Raw genomic sequence first — 16,861 nt, 5'->3', positions numbered from 1 at the left:
ATAGTGACGTGGAGAGACACTGCAGGCAACTAAAAATACAGCAAGCCATCTGTGGATCAGTTTTGGTCAGTTTTTCACCTCCACCAAATATCCCCTTCACACACACACTACGCACTATCCCCAAAAGCCCAGGAAGGGACCATTTCCTTCCCTCCACTCCGATGCTTTGAACAGGGTCCCATGAGGCCTGATGTTTTTTTGGCCCTCATTGTCTCTCTGTGACTTTTTTCCCGCTCGTGCCATCACGTCATTGCGGAGAAATACAGGGGCTCTACCTCACATCACGTCACATCACTCAGCCCAAACCTGCCCTGAGACATCAACAAAACACGCACGCACGCACGCACGCACGCACGCACGCACGCACGCACGCACGGACACAAGGCGGTGACTCTGTTGAGTCTTTCAGGATGAGTGGTTGACAAAGCCAGTTATGCCAAGCTGTGGTATTGTTTGCACTCCTAACATTATTATCGTCATAACCATCATCATGTTTGTACTCACACCATCCTCTTCCTCCTCCTCCTCCTCCTCCTCCTCCTCATCATCATCATTAGGGCTGTAACGATATTGGATCGAACCAAGATATCGTGATACTCAGTCACGACACTGTATCATGATGTAAGGAGGCAGTATCGTGATACGCCCTTTCAAAGTTTTGTTATCCTTCAGTCCAGAAAACAACCATGAGATTCAATGTGATAATACTTCCAAGCGTCAAATGAGATACATTTCAGAAATCGTGGGGTGTATCGAACCGTAGGCCAACAATCGTGATACGAACCGAACCGTGAGTTGAGTGTATGGCTACAGCCCTAATCATCATGCACTCATGGTTCCTTGTCTACAATAATCATCCCAGTTCCACTTTATGTCATATTCTGGACGGCTTGGGGGTGTTGGGGGAATACGTTTTCCCTGTGTCTTGAGGGCTTGTGTCGAGTCCATGCCGTGCCGTGCCATGCCAAGGCAGAACCATACAAAGTTTAATATGCAGAGAGAGAACAACACTACCCCACCACCCCGACCCTCCACCCCTTGCCGTGCCTGCGTCAACCCAGCCTCCCCACCACCTCCTCCGCCCCCCCACATGTCTGCTTCCACCCAGCCTCCAGCTCCAAGGGTCTATGAAGGGGCTGACCGAGTAGAGTAGAGTAGAGTAGAGTGGAGTGAGTGCCTGTTTGGCACAGCAGCACGCAAACGTCCGAGCGCATCATCGTCGGCTCTGCACTAAACTGAACAACAAGGCACAGAGACAGACACAGTGCAAGGGGGCTGCAAGCCACACTGAGCAGAGCAGTGAGCAAATATATTCCCTCATGGATGGGTGGATTTCGGGAAGAATCTCATGGCTTCAGTCAGTCTCAATGAAGCCACTGTGGGTGCCACAGACAATTTCATTTCACAGCTAGGAATTTGTATTTTTCACAGTGGAAAAGGGGGAGATATTATACTGAACAACATTACAAATAACGCGTTCGTAGTTATCCGCAAAAAGCCCATTCATAAACTTAACAGTAGCGAACATAGTGATATTGCGTGCAAAAATGATCCACCTATTTTCACTTCAAAGAACAGCAGCCTAATATGACAGAATTTTTTTTTTTTTTGGTAGAACCCAAAAATAACTAGGCGGCTTCATGCTTCACAGCATCCAGTTAATTTGGGGACGGCTAATGCACTCACGCCTGGCTCTCCCACTCTGTCCTCTGGCCACATCAGAGCAGTGGGGGAGACCAGCTCCAGATGTGATACATACGGCCCCAGTTTGAAGTGTGGGGAGATGTGGGCAAGTGTGTGAGTCAGTGCGTGTTCAAGCATTTTGAGCTTGTTGTCATGTTCCTTTTTTGTTTTTTGTACAACAAACCTGCCTTCTGCAGAGGTAAAAAAAAACATATTTGTGGTGTGTGTGTGTGTGTGTGTGTGTGTGTGTGTGCGCGTGCATGTGTGTGTGTGTGTGTGTGTGTCTGCGTGTGTGTGTGTGTGTGTGTGTGTCTGCGTGTGTGTGTGTGTGTGTGTGTGTGTGTGTCTGCGTGTGTGTGTGTGTGTGTGTGTGTGTCTGCGTGTGTGTGTCTGCGTGTGTGTGTGTGTGTGTAGAAAGGCAAGACACTTGGGGTGCTCCTGCGCCACTCTTCCATGGACTGCCCCCTGCTAAGCCACTGACGGGAGTCATCACAGCCCCGCCGTGGAAATTTACTGCAGAGCAGGCTGCAGAGAAAAGTGTCTAATGCCTAACTAGCAAAAAAAAGTGTGAAGGACAAGGACAGGCACTTCAAGATGACACAGCCTTACTTCTCCACTGCATAGTTTCAGTAGCAAATTAAAGGCAGTGTTTTCACATGGGGTTAGCCAGGCATCTTGACAGACACCCACCCGAGAGTGATGTGTTAAGGAGCACATGGACATCATTCCTGTCATCACTGGGAGGTTTAAGAGGTTATATTTACAAACCCAATGAATGAGGCTTTGATTGCATGTTTCTTTAAAGTTTATTTCTGCCCTTTCCGCATCATGGATGTTGTAGTCGACAGCCATTTCGAAGCTAGATCTAAACTCAAGCAGAGTGGATGGGGTTAAAAAAAAGATGCATTATTTTCTAGATGTAATGTCATATTTTATTGCTGCATCATGTCTCAATTGAAATGAATATGAACATCAATCTGCAAATTGTGCATCAATCTGAAACAATCTGCAAAATTGAACATGTGTGGAGTGCCCAATGACTTACAGTGCTGCATTTTCCTCGTTTCCATTTCTTCACAATACCTATTTCACAAAGACGATGGGGCAGACACATACCACTAGATCAAGCCAAAAAAGATTTGCTATACAATCTGAGCAGAATTCAGCCACCCTACTTCCATAGTGAATGTCTGTTTTACCTCATCTAGCTAGCTTATCACTTGCCGATACTGGTACAATTTGGCAGAACACACACCTTTGACCTGCATCTTGACCTAATAGCACCTGATATATCAATGCGGCTCTGACTAAAAAAAGAACTACAGTATCTGCAGCTTTGGCACAGGAGGGCTGGCATGGGATGCTCAAAGTGACCTGCAGTATAGTAATACAGCCGTCTAATAAGGATGCGATGGTATTCTGACTGGATCGCTATCCGTGGTTCGTCTGGGTGTAGGAAACCCTACTGGGCTAACTGAACGGTTCTGAAAACCATGTTAAACAGTAGCAGTCCTGTATCTGAGTAAACACTATTTATTAGATGAAAGATCTGGATATGGCTACGCCATGGATATGTCCATTTTTGTCACAATCTTAACACGTTTTTATTAATTCTATGTTTTTTTGTCTAACAGTCAATATTCCACCTTGTATTCAAATACCAAGAACAAAAAAAAAGAAACAGAACAGCAACCACATCAGCAGTCCAAAAAGCTGTGAACACACTCCATCATTGCATCCCTACCAGCAAAGCATGTCTGCTGAGAGAGGCTTCAACATGGGCAGGGCAGTCATCTCTCCTTAACCTTCAGATGCACCACATAGCCTGCAGGGACACACTGAGGATCCACAGCATCAATTAGAGTCCATCACACAGAGACCACATACCGCTTGGCAGTTATACGCAAGGGAAAGAAAGAAGGCCCTGCTGCATTCAGGCAGTCAACGCAATGCAAAACTTGGTAAGTGGCAAAGCTCTTTGTGAATCAGCCTTAAGCCCCAAAAGTGGCAGCCCAGAGAGAGCATCTGGATGAAGTGTAGCCTAATTGTCTGGACTTAATTGAATCACTTCCGCATAATGAACGAAAAAATGCTTGTCAGCTTTTGCCGTGAGAGGAAAGGGGAAAGAATGACAGGAAGCAACAGGCACATCAATTATTACTCATCTGAATGCTGAAACGCGGTAACTAGGGACGGCCCACTTCCTATGCACGTACTGTAGGCTCAAACTCTGCACAAAGGCCAACTATGAAATGTCCTTGCACTGTCAGTTTTCTTCAGCTGAGCCTCTTGGTGGTTTAACGTGCTTGGAGTGAATGTGCCGCCATGCTTTCCATCATAACAGCTTTTATGTCCTATGCACACAGAGGAATGAGACAGGAGTGAGACTGATGGTTACCTACAGAAACTGCAAAGCTAAGAGAAAGGGGAGGCGGTTAGTGCGCTTCTGTTTTGCTTCCTGCCTGGTGTATTTTTTTGTGAAATGGTCACTCCAAGTTTGAGCCGCTCATCACTGATTTGGCCAAGATCCAAACTGTCATATTTGAGATGTCACAAGATCCAAATTAGAGCAGGTTTTACAAGTCAGCCTGAAATCCAAAACACTGTTGCCCTAACCAGGATCACCCACTCTCATGGAAATCTGATAGGGATAACCTTGAGATAGCATCCCACGTGTATTGCCATATGAAATGTAAGCAACATATAGACCTAGTGCATTCTTTATAGAATTCATTATTACAGAATGGCATTGCAAACGCTAAGCCACTTGATTTTGATACATTGATGGCATTGACAATGATTGATGGCCATACACTCCCCACTACCAAACGACAGTGACAGTAGGCCTAGTGTGTGTGTGTGTGTGTGTGTGTGTGTGTGTGTGTGTGTGTGTGTGTGTGTGTGTGTGTGTGTGTGTGTGTGTGTGTGTTATTTGGATAGCGCCCTTGACAGAAAGAGTATCAGTACGACTATGGTTCATGTCCCAGGGCGGCATGACACGCCAAGCTAAATATGAAGTGACAGCTTCTCCTTTTAGTGCAACCCTGGATTGCCAAATCTGATCTACAAGTAAACAAACAAGCTTTCCCAAAAAGCCTCCTGTCACTACAACTGAATTGGGTTTTGGCCACCCCAGTCGGACAACAGAACCGGGGAGAGATGGTTCTGCTCCATGCTGCTGTAGGCTAACCTAACATGACACTCTCTTGTAAGTAACCATTCGCAATGGGTAGTTCTAAGTGAAAAGGTGGACGATTTGCACATGGTTTTCAGAGGTGACGCTCTTGCTGTCAGCCGCCAAATTTTACGTGGAAACACAGCAGCCAAATAGCCAGAGCAAAAGCTGTCAGTGGGCAGCCTGGTAATACTTGCACTTACCCCATTAGCCAATCCATGTTTATGGCTAAGGATAAATCCACCGGAGCTATGCGCGAGCCCTCGAATACTTTATTCGGCCACCTCGAGTTGTGTCCTGGATGAAATTCAGTTGTCAGCACTCCCTAGTCGTTATTGGCGAGATTGTCTGGATGTTCCCGTTAGACAGAGATTAAAGGTAACGGGAGCATTAGTGGTCCAGTAAATCGGGAAACGTTAACTGTCAACACTGTTCCAGAAGCGAACTGCATTGACTTTCAGAGCAAATGCCTTGTCAATAAGGCAACGGTTGTGAAAGAGCAATCAAATTCTCCTTAGCGCTGCCGCGACAGCCTGCCGGAGGGCCGAATCTCCCTCCCAAGAACTAGGGCTGGACGTGTGTCCTCTGATGCCGCTAGTCCGTAATCTGTCATGGACCCTGGCGTTGACTCTTGAGCCCCTACCGATGCAGTTACGCTACTCTACTGCTTCATGTAGAGAATCCGGAAGTAAACACAGAATAGACCACCCCCTCCGTTCCCGTAGATTTGTTCCGCCCATTCGCGCAGTAGATGGGATTTCTGGGATATGTAGGCCTAGTAGAGTAGAGTAGAGTAGAGTAGAGTAGAGTAGAGTAGAGTAGAGTACTTTTATTAATCCCGAAGGAAATTAAGGTGTCTGTCATCTTACATAAATACACAAATACAAAACATACACAAGACATAATTGAACATTACAGTAAAAATAAAAATATGTCTTGAGTACTACCGCGCCCCCCCCCCCCCCCCCCCCCACACACACACACACACACAGAAGGTCCTGGTAGGGTATCATGTTGTATACATTCACACAGAGGTGTAGGTTTGGCTCAAAAAGTGGTGGGTGCATTTTAATGGCAAATTGTCCAGATATGCTGTTTTTGAATTATATTTGTGAAAAAGTGATGGGGACCAGGTTTATCTCAAAAGTGGTATGGACATGTCCGCACAATCCCCCCCTAAAATTACGCCCATGCATTCACACTCACAAAAAATCAAAATAAACATACAAGAGCCAAAGTAGTTCTAATTATTGTCCATGCTAGAAGTCCCTCCGTTCAATGAAGAATAAAAATGCAAAAGCTGAGTAGTTCACGGCAGCTATTCCAGGGGGTGAGGTAGCTGAGGTGGGGTGTAGTGGGTTATTGTCCTGTTTAGGGCAACCCTTAAAGTGTCCAAGGTAGTGCAGGCGCTTGAAGTGTAGCTGTTCAGTAGAGAAAAGAATCGGGAAAGGGGGGGGGGGTAGTGGCTGCAGATTGAGCGTACCAGTTTGGGGGGCTGGTTTATGCAGTCCAGTCACCAATGACAATCTCTTTAATTGTCTCTTTCTGTATGGTGTTGAAGAGCTGGGTGGCCCTGGGGACACCGGCAGGGGAAGGCCCGGAGTCTGTAGCTGAACAGGCTCCTCTGGTTGGCCAGAAACGGGTGCAGGGGGTGTCTGTCATTTTCAAGTATTGAATCCAATCTGCTGAGTGTCCTTTTTCAGCTGTAGTAGTGAGATCCTCCAGTTCCATGCCCACCACAGACCTAGCTTTCCTCACCAGCCTGTCAAGGCGTCCAGCATCCCTCTTCCTAATGCTACCTCCCCAACTGGCAATAGCATAGGTGAGGACACTTGCCATGACAGACTGATAGAACATCAGCAGGAGCCTGTTGCAGACATTGAAGGATCTAAGCTTCCCTAGGAAGTAGAGCCTGCTCTGCCCTTTCTTGTAAAGAGCATCTGAATTGGCTGCCCAGTCCAGTTTGGTGTCCAGGTGTACTCCTAGGTACTTGTAGGTGTTGACTGTCTCCACTGTCTCTCCCTCCTGAAGTCAACCACCATCTCCTTTGTTTTGGTGGCATTCAGCTGCAGCTGATTGTCCCGGCACCATCTGACAAAGTTCTCCACCAGTTCCCTGTACTCTCCTTCCTGTCCATCCTTGATGCATGCCACAATAGCAGTGTCATCAGAGAACTTCTGCATGTGACAGGTCTCTGTTGTAGCTGAAGTCAGAGGTGTACAGGGTGAACAACACGGGGGAGAGCACCGATCCATGTGGCGCACCCGTGTTACTGACAACAGTCTGGGATGTATGGTCACCAAGCCTGACGAACTGGGGCCTCCCAGTGAGGTAGTCAGTTATCGATGTCACCAGTCCTGTTCCCACTCCCATTCGCAGCAGTTTGTCCTTCAGCATGAGTGGCTGGATGGTGTTGAGGCACTAGAGAAATCAAAGAACATGATTCTCACAGCCCTGTCTCTCTTGTCCAGGTGAGAATGCACCCTGTGTAGCAGATACAGGATAGCATCCTCGACTCCCACCTTCTCCTGACAGGCAAACTGCAGGGGATCTAGAGCATGTTGGACCTGGGGCTTCAGTAGGTTGGTCAGCAGCACACGTTCAAAGGTCTTCATTATGTGAGAGGTGAGGGCAACTGGTCTGAAATCGTTTAGCTCTTTGGGGTGTGGCTTTTTGGGAACTGGGATGAGACAGGATGTCTTCCACTGTGTAGGGACTTTCCCATCCTGTAGGCTTCTGTTGAAGATGAACTGAAGTGGCAGAGCAAGCTCCTCAGCACAGGTTTTAAGTAGTAAGGCGCGTAAGGCTGTTCAACTGGGTAGAGCCAGAGTCGTTATGGACAAGTTTATAACTTGTGCTTTTGCATAGCTTATCCTTTTAAACAGACATGCGATGCTACTGTCCTTTATGCGCATGGTAAAAATGCTGTGATCATAGCGGAGAAATTAAATGGTATGCAAAGGTGTGGCCTAACTCTAGTAGGCCTACAATGTGAAATGGCAACATATAAGTATTAATTGTACATAAACGCAAAACCCTTAATGTCCGTTTGAAAAAAAAAATTTTTTTTAGAGCTCTGTGAAGTACCAATGACAGGCAAAATAGATTCAGTTGTCATAATCCAGTGCCACATGTATTCGGTGACTTGGTTTAGGCCTACCTGTAGGCCTACAATTCAGACAGGTGAGGTGACTGTCCAATTCAGACAGCTGGCTGAGGGAGAGAGAAAAGCACAAAGGTTTCTCCTGATGCACTCAGTCTCCAGGTTACTTTGACCGGGCATTGTCACTTGATGTAACCACACATCTTCAGTTGCATTCCAGCTAGCAGAATTTAGACAAGAGCGACCAACGCATCATTAAAAATAAGGCTATCATCCTACACAGAGCAAACTCAATATTTCCATTCCAATCGGAATCCCAAGACAGGCAGGCTCTTAGTTTTAAACTCTTATCTCTGAAAGGCAAACATTGGGGCATAGTAGGTTCATAGGTAGGCCTATGTGAATGAGCATCTGCCTCCTTACCAGGATCACAATGAGAAGAGTCATTCAGTACCACAATAAAACACAAAAAGGATTTTCTATGCCAAAAGTATATTTTATTTCTCAGATATTGACTAATATTCATCATCCTCCTCCTCCTCATCCTCTCCTTGAGAGTCAGCCCCGACTTTCTCATAAAGCTCTGTGTTCACCAAACACGAACTGTGCGACCTGAGCAGCGTAAGTCATTATTTCTCTATGGAGGGAAGGCGAATAAAGCTACCAGAGCGAATTCGCCAGGAGTGAAGCTTCTTGAACGACCAGAGCACCACAGTGGGAGGTTGGTAGTAGAGGTCCACCTTGAAGCCCGTGGGGCACCAGTCCACAAACTGGATACTCTGGCGCGTCTTGATGTGGGCAATTGCAGCGTTGACGTCTTTGGGCACCACATCGCCACAGTAGAGAACACAGCAGGCCATGTACTTCCCACGCCTTGGGTCACACTTCACCATCTGGTTGTTTGGCTCAAAACATGCATTTGTGATCTCTGAAACGGACAGTTTCTCGTGGTAGCCTTCTCAGCGGAGATGGTTGGGGAGTATAGGTCACCAGAGGGAAGTGGATACGTGGGTAAGGTACAAGGTTGGTCTGGAACTCCGTGAGATCCACATTCAGGGCCCCGTCAAAGTGCAGCGACGCAGTGATGGACGAAACTATCTGGGCGATGAGGCTATTCAGATTGGTGTAGGAGGGACGCTCAACATCAAGGTTGCGGTTGCAGATGTCGAAAATGGCTTCATTTATCCACCTTGAAGGAACAGTCAGAGTGCTCTAAAGTAGTGTGGGTGGTCAGGATGGAGTTGTAGGGCTCCACTACAGCAGTGGACACCAGGGGAGCAGGGTACACAGAGAACTCTAGCTTGCCGACTGTAGTCCAGAAGACAGACTCACCATCAACAGGGATGTGAAGCCAGAGCCAGTTCCACCTCCAAAGCTGTGGAAGAGGAGGAACCCATGAAGACCTGTGCACTGGTCTGCCTGAGAAGAAAGAGGGAAGGGGGGGGGCATTAGTCATACCCCATAACAGTTGTTCAGAAGTCGATGTTTCCAAGAGGATGAGGGCTGTTATATGCACACTGCATATACAGTACATCCAGTCCCATCCCAAATCAGTGTTGAAAAAGATCAGATAAGCCACATGCAACAGTGGATTTTAAGTGCATTGTACTAGATTGGGAGCTCCTCAAAACACATACCGTTCCAGGAAAGGATACACAATTTCCTTTCCAACAGTGTAGTGGCCGTGAGCATAGTTGTTGGCTGCATCCTCTTTGCCAGTTATCATCTGCTCTGGGTGGTACAGCGGACGATAGGGGCCATTACGGATCTCACCTGTCAATAAGTACAAGAGAGCATTTCGCAGTTCTGCACTACTACCCCTGTAGTTACACTGCATTTTACGTTGTCAAACTGTTATGTAAATGTGTTGAAATGTCCGATTGATGCATCAAAGTATGTATGTGTAATGTTTATGTTGTCTAGTGATTGTTAAGTGTTCCCCCTGTGTGTAGAAATGGTGCTGGACACCCCCTTCATGTATCTTGTCCAGTCTTCTGTCTAGGAGTCTAGCGTTTGAACTTGACCCGGTGAGTGTCTCCAACTTTGCTGCTACTTTATTCTCTGCATGTGTGAGAGACATAGCAAGTTGTGAACATCCAGTTTTGCTGCTATTCTTGTTCTCTGACTTATTTAAAAAGACATAGCATTTTTTGGACATTTTGACACCAAAGTTTGACTTTTGGATTTGTTGTTATTTATTTTGTAATTCTATTTTTTGTAAAAACCTACAGTAATTTTACAGTGACATCTTTTTGGCTGAATTTGCCACCAAGCCTGAAAATAAAAACTTTTGCTTGGATTTTGTGCTCCCTCTGCTACTTTGGTCTGATCCACTCTGCTTTTTGGGTAACCGCTCGATCACACACCCCAACAGGACGGATATAACGGCAACAGACCAAGGCAATGGACAAACGACAATGAGCACACAGTGTACTTGTGGAAAAGTTTGCAAGAACATGCGCGGCTTGAAAATCCACCAAGCAAAGATGAAGTGCCTGGGGGGAGCAGGATCAACACAACGCACAGGTGTTCCACCTGGTGAGACGCAGGATGGGCCTTGCCCGGAGTCACCCCACAGTGCTCGGAACCTCCAAGTGTTGGCACCGCACTCCTTGAGCATGCAGTCGGAGCGGAGGCAGATAAAGTGGCCAGCAGCCACCATGACTACTCTGTGGAAGCAGTTCGACGATGACGTGGACCAAATTCTGGAGTCAATATCCAAGGGAGAGGCGGACCGGAAGCTGCAAGCCATGACAACAATCATTGTCATGATGGCAGCTGAGCGGTTCTGTGATGAGGAGAAGAAAGCTCCTGGAACACCCTACATAAGGAACCATAGGGTAGAGAAGATCCATCTGTTAAGGCGGGAGATGAAAGTACTGAAGTCCCAGTACAAGGAGGCAGGAGATGAGGAGCGCCATGGTCTATCAAAGCTGATGTCCATCCACCAGAAGAGGATCTCGCGGCGGCGCGATAGGGCTCGTCAGCGTGCAGCCTTCATTGCCAACCCCTTCAAGTTCACCAAAGATCTCCTTGGCCAGAAGCGCAGTGGAAATCTGGCCTCCTCCAAATAAGACATCGATCAACACCTCGCGGAGATGGTCTGCGACCCCGGTAAAGACCTGGAACTTGGAGACTGTGACATCCTCATTGATCCTCCCACGCCACAGTTTCAGTTCGACATGTCAGATCTGAAGCTGAGGGAAATCAAGGAAGTCGTCCATAAAGCCAGAGCATGCTGTGCTTCAGGACAGAGCGGCACCTCATACAAGGTGTATAAGAACTGTCCCAAGCTCTTGCTGCGGCTGTGGAAAATCCTACGGGTCTTCTGGAGGAAGGGGAAGATCCCACAGCAATGGTGAACGGCTGAAGGGGTCTGGATCCCAAAGGAGGAAGATTCCACCCAGCTTGACCAGTTCTGTATCATCTCTCTCCTGTGCATCGAATCGAAGATCTTCTTCAGCGCTATCTCTAGGAGGCTGTGCACCTACCTAGCAACGAACACCTACGTCGACACGTCTGTACAGAAAGGTGGAATATCAGGGATGCCAGGCTGTGTGGAGCAGTGTTAATTTTGTCATCCATTTTTTTATTTAGTCTTAAGGCGGATTCATACTTGGCGTGACTGGCGCTAGCCTCCTTCATACTTCACTCGCGACCTCACTCACGACCTCACTCGCGCCGTCACGTGACCCAAAATGACGTCACACGCCGTGGCGCGAGCTGCCGTGGCGCGACGTCGTGCACCCCACATTTTTTGTAACTTGTCGTGCGCCACCAGCGACCATGCAGGTAGGCAGACAAAGCAGGAGTTGCGAAGAGAGGCTACAACTACTGTAGGCTACTACAGAATGGATCCTGCATCATTTTGAGGATAATAAAATGTCCTAGAGAGTTATTTTATCTTCTCTCTTAAATGTTGTTCAGTGAAACAATTGTTTACTTTGTTCAGAAGCACGTTGTGTTCGGCGATCTATTTATAAATTCTGCCGCCAGAACAATGCTCTCATGGTCTTGGAATGATCTGGCAATGTAGGCTACAACAAAAAATATATGTTTCAATGTGGTAAGTCACAAGTCAGACGTTCAGTAGCCCTACAGCAGCCGTGTTTGGCTTTCTATTTTATACATCCGTAGAACTCACGCTGCGAGTTGCGAAAGATACTGCCGTTTCTCTCATGAACAGCAGAGGGCACTTCCGACAATGCGAGCGAAAGCCTGTAAGGGCGCTTTTGAAGTATGAATAGTCTGGCGCAAGTGATGACGTCATTAATGGTTCTCGCGCCAAACGCGCCAAAGTGCGCACGTGAAGTATGCAGAGCCCTTTAGTCTTAGTCTTGTGTCAAAGTCCATTCTTAGTCTTCGTCGCTTTTAGTCTTTCAAAAATCATTTTTGTTTAGTTATTATTTAGTCGACTAAAATTCCTCAACATTTTTGTCTAGTTTTAGTCTTTCACAAATAATTTTTGTTTAGTCATTATTTAGTCGACTAAAAGTCCTCAACATTTTTGTCTAGTTTTAGTCTAAACATTTTAGTCTTTAGTTTAGGCTACGTCACAATACAATAAAACACAAGGCCTTTAGTAATGCACTGAGACTTGGTTATTGCCATTCTGGTAAAGCAGTCAATAGTGCATACAAATGTGAATATGTCGCTGGTGCTACGTATTCGTAAAGGGATTTTTGTTTTGTTAGAGAAGCTTCTCCCCCAATATTCGTTAGGGTCAGTCTGCTAAAAGTAAAATCGGTGGATGGATTCAGCTGTAATTAATCATTTTTTAAATCCCATAGTGTCCCTTTAAAGGTTAATTACCAATTAACAATTAATTTATAGCTTTTAGTTGTGGTTGTACCAATTTATGTCTGAGCCCCCCAAAAAAGTCTACGTCTTGGTCGTTTTTAGTCTTTCACAAATCATTTTTGTTAGTCAGAATTTAGTCGACTAAAAGTTAGTTCTTAGTCTTAGTCACTTTTAGTCTTTCACAAATCATTTTTGTTTAGTCATTATTTAGTCGACTTAAAGTCCTCAACATTTTAGTCTCGTTTAAGTCTTTCACAGATCATTTTTGTTAGTCAGAATTTAGTCGATTAAACTCTCAAAAGGTTAGTCGACTAATATATTTAGTCTTTGTCTAGTCGACAAAATTAACACTGGTGTGGAGCATACAGGTGTGGTGACGCAGCTTATCTGAGAGGCAATAGAGAACAAGGGTAACCTGTCAGTGCTATGGCTTGACCTGGCCAATGCATTCGGCTCCATTCCCCATCAGCTGGTCCAGCTCAGTCTGGCGAAACACCATGTCCCCAGCAGGTGCAGAGACCTCATCGCTGACTACTACAACAACTTCAGGATGAGGGTATGATCCACAGGCTGTATAATCACAGGGTGTACAATCTCTGTGACACTATTCTCCTTGGCCATGAACATGCTCACCAAGTCTGCTGAACCAGAGTGTAGAGGACCCCTCATGAGCTCTGGACAACTGCAACCACCCATCAGGGCATTCATGGATGACGTTACAGTCACCACAGAATCTGTCCCAGGATGTCGGTGGTCATTGAAGGGTCTGGAGAAGATGATGGTGTGGGCCCGAATGAGGTTCAAACCTGCTAAGTCGAGATCCATGGTACTGAGGAAAGGAAAGGTGGAGGACAAGTTCCGCTTTAACATCGCAGGCACTCCCATTCCATCAATCACAGAAAAGCCAGTCAAGAGTCTTGGTAAGGTCTTTGACAGCTCCCTCAAAGACAAAACATCTATTCAGACAGCTTGTGCTGAGCTAGATGGCTGGCTGAAATCTGTGGATAAATCTGGCCTCCCTGGTAAATACAAAGCGTGGGTCTATCAGCATGGCATCCTCCCTAGGATTCTGTGGCCTCTCCTTGTCTATGCCGCCACCTATGGAGATGGCTGGGGTTACCAAAGAGCCTGAGCAGCATCGCACTCTACGGGCGCAGTAACAAACTGCAATTGCCCTTCAAATCCTTGGAGGAGGAATTTAAGGTAACACGAGCAAGAGAAGTGGTGCTGTACAGAGACTCCAGCGATCCAAAGGTGGCCAATGCTGGAATCCAGGTGAGGACTGGCAGGAAGTGGAAGGCAGAAGAGGCTGTTCAAATGGTCGAAGCTAGGCTGCGGCATAGGGCCCTTGTGAGTGGTGACACGAGGCAGAGCAGGCCTGGGATCCTTTCCAACTCCGCAATGAACCCCAGGGGGAAGGAGAGGCGGCGCTTGGTCCAAGAAGAGGTGAGGGCAGTAGAAGAGGAAATCAGATCTTGCAAGTCGGTGGGCATGAGACAGCAGGGGGCCTGGACGAGATGGGAGAATGCGTTAGAGGGGAAAGTGACCTGGACTGACATCTGGAGAGCGGAGCCTCACCGCATCAAATTCCTTGTCCAGGCTGTATACGAAGTGCTGCCCAGTCCATCAATCAAACTTGCACACTTGGGGCTTAGCAGAGTCACCAGCTTGCCCTTTGTGTTCTAAGAGAGGCACCTTAGAACACGTCCTAAGCAGCTGTTCCACAGCGCTAGGAGAAGGGCGGTACTGGCGGAGGCACGACCAAGTCCTGAAGACCATCGCTAAAGCCATCAGCATAGGACTGGCATGGGCAAGAAAGCCATTGCCTTCGTTAAGGCTGGAGAACCAGTTGCCCCATCTGGAAGAGCACCAGCAGGAATCCTGACCTCTGCAAGGGACTGGCAGCTGCTAGTGGACCTTGAAGAGCAACTCAAGTTCCCGAGCCGCATCGCAGCCACCACCCTTCGCCCTGATGTTGTACTTGTGTCAGACGCCACCAAACAAGTCATCATGCTGGAGCTGACATTCCCGTGGGAAAACCGCCTGGAAGAAGCCTTTGAAAGGAAGCTTTCCAAGTACTCAGGACTGGTCAGTGACTGCCAGCAATCAGGGTGGAGGGCTAAGTGCCTCCCAATTGAGGTAGGCTGCAGAGGCTTTGCAGCTCGGTCCTTCGTCAATGCACTTGGAGGCTTAGGCATCGTCGGACACCAGAAGAGGAGAGCCATCCGCAACACCACCGAAGCGGCAGAGAGGGCCTCAAGATGACTATGGCTTAAGAGAGGCGTGTCATGGAGTCGTGGTAGTTAGTCAGCCAACTGTTAACTGTTGAACTGTACACAAGCTGGGGACTGATCACCCAGGCTGGGTCGCCTGGATGATGGTGTATGATGTTGAAAGACCCGAAACACCCAATGATTTCAGCAACATCACTGACGATGTGTCCAGTTGCATCAGCAGATGTATTTCCACAGTACAACAAATGTTAATGTTATGCACTGCATGCCTAAGTATTTTTTTGGCCCTGCATCAACAATGTTTTGTGACCACTGAAGAGCAAAGGGGAAGTTTTGCAGAGGGTGACAGTGATTCTCTGGAGACCTAGCATTTTATAACGAAACAATTTTCACATCTTCAAAGTGTTAGCAACTAAAGTGTGATGGAATTCACTGGAAGCATGCATACAGCTACTTACTGACACATAATTGCGATTAGATTAATCTGTCTGATTTTTCAGTCCAAGCGATCATTCTGATTGATGCATAATCTGGCCTAATGTGATACGCAACTCTTGTTCCAGCCAGGTAATGAATAAGATAATTGACATAACCTGCAACTACCTCAAATGAAACAGAAACAGATTTCATGAGGAGGATATGAGGGCCTGTTGTCCACAAGTGGGGCCTAGTGCCAAGTGATTGCCACTGCATGGAGCAATTTGCATATCATATACTATGCAGATATTTACTAGGACAATGGGCACTAAGCAAATAGGCTAACCAGGGTATCTGGGCTTTCTGAGCTGAAATGAGGGGGGCATTTTTCATAGGTCTACTGTTCTTACATCAACATCCCATATACCCCTTGCAAACTAGAACTAAATTTTGTAGTCACCATTCAGACGAGTAGGGCACCATACACAGGGGACAAGAAACTCAGTTGAGGAGATGGCACCCATTGCCTAACGTCAGTGTAATGAACTCCATTGCAGTCAGTGTCCTGATGTTTGCTGAAAAAAAAGAAAACAGACACGTCTCAGTTTTCTGTCTCATGGAGTAAATTTTGCACAATCCTTTGCAAAAAGCAAGCCACTTCTCCTTTTGCAGTTTAGTGAGGTCGGGAAAAAGATGTCCTCTGTACACGTGCATTTATCCCGGGACCAGGGAGCGACAGGGCCCAGAATTGGGTCCTCATTACATTGTAAGTATTGGGCTGGTGGGGGCCTTTCAGATGACTTTGTCATGGTCCCAGCCCCTTACAGCAGGCACATGAGTTGTTGCCTTCAGGTAGGAGGTTTAGGATGCCTTCATTTAAGACAAACAGAGCCCGCCGATCATTTATACCTACTAGTATATCCATGTTAAATAAGACAACTGTAACTTAGACGGAATAGCACATTGCACTTTGGTACTGAATAACTGCACTTTACTGTGTTTAAGTTGGGTTTTTTGTCAACCTGTCTTCTTGTCCTATAGAGGGAGGAGGGGGGGTTGTGTTTGTCTATTGTGTTTTTGTTTATTGTAATGTCTTTGTAATTGCATCAGATGCACTGAAAATGTCACAGAACAATTTTCCGAAAGGACAAATAAACTATCTATCTATCTATCTGAGATGTCAGCGACCCTGTGGACAGGCCTACACAACTGCACTGGCACTGGAGTGAGACTGAAGTTCAATGATGGTGTCGATAGATGTCCTGATTGGTGGTTGCATCCACCCACTGACCACACAAAGGATGGTACCGAGTCAGCTGAGGGAAGCCTGAACCATGACATGACATTGTCTCCAGGTAATGATTTTGCATGCCTAAGAAGGAGGGGTTATTAATCTTACCTTGACAGTGGATCCAGCATATTCATGTAATGATTATTTGGTGACAGTAT

The 16,861-nt window shown here is 46.7% G+C and overlaps 1 protein-coding gene and 1 pseudogene across 1 annotated transcript in view; both read right to left on the bottom strand.

Moving 5' to 3' along the window:
• Window positions 1–5,515, bottom strand: part of LOC134447730 (MOB kinase activator 2-like) — a 67,514-nt gene extending 61,999 nt beyond the window's left edge. The window contains exon 1 of the mRNA XM_063197348.1: window positions 5,062–5,515. Coding sequence (XP_063053418.1) covers window positions 5,062–5,078 — 17 coding nt within the window. The 5' untranslated portion in view covers window positions 5,079–5,515. The remainder of the gene's footprint in view (window positions 1–5,061) is intronic.
• A 2,978-nt stretch (window positions 5,516–8,493) lies between these two features.
• On the bottom strand, window positions 8,494–10,623 carry LOC134448075 (tubulin alpha-4A chain-like; annotated as a pseudogene).
• Between the last annotated feature and the right edge of the window lie 6,238 nt (window positions 10,624–16,861).

This window comes from Engraulis encrasicolus, chromosome 4 (assembly GCF_034702125.1).
Source record: "Engraulis encrasicolus isolate BLACKSEA-1 chromosome 4, IST_EnEncr_1.0, whole genome shotgun sequence".
Lineage (NCBI taxonomy): Eukaryota > Metazoa > Chordata > Actinopteri > Clupeiformes > Engraulidae > Engraulis > Engraulis encrasicolus.
The sequence above is the reverse complement of the archived record's forward strand: the minus strand, read 5'-3'. Positions and strand labels throughout refer to the sequence as shown.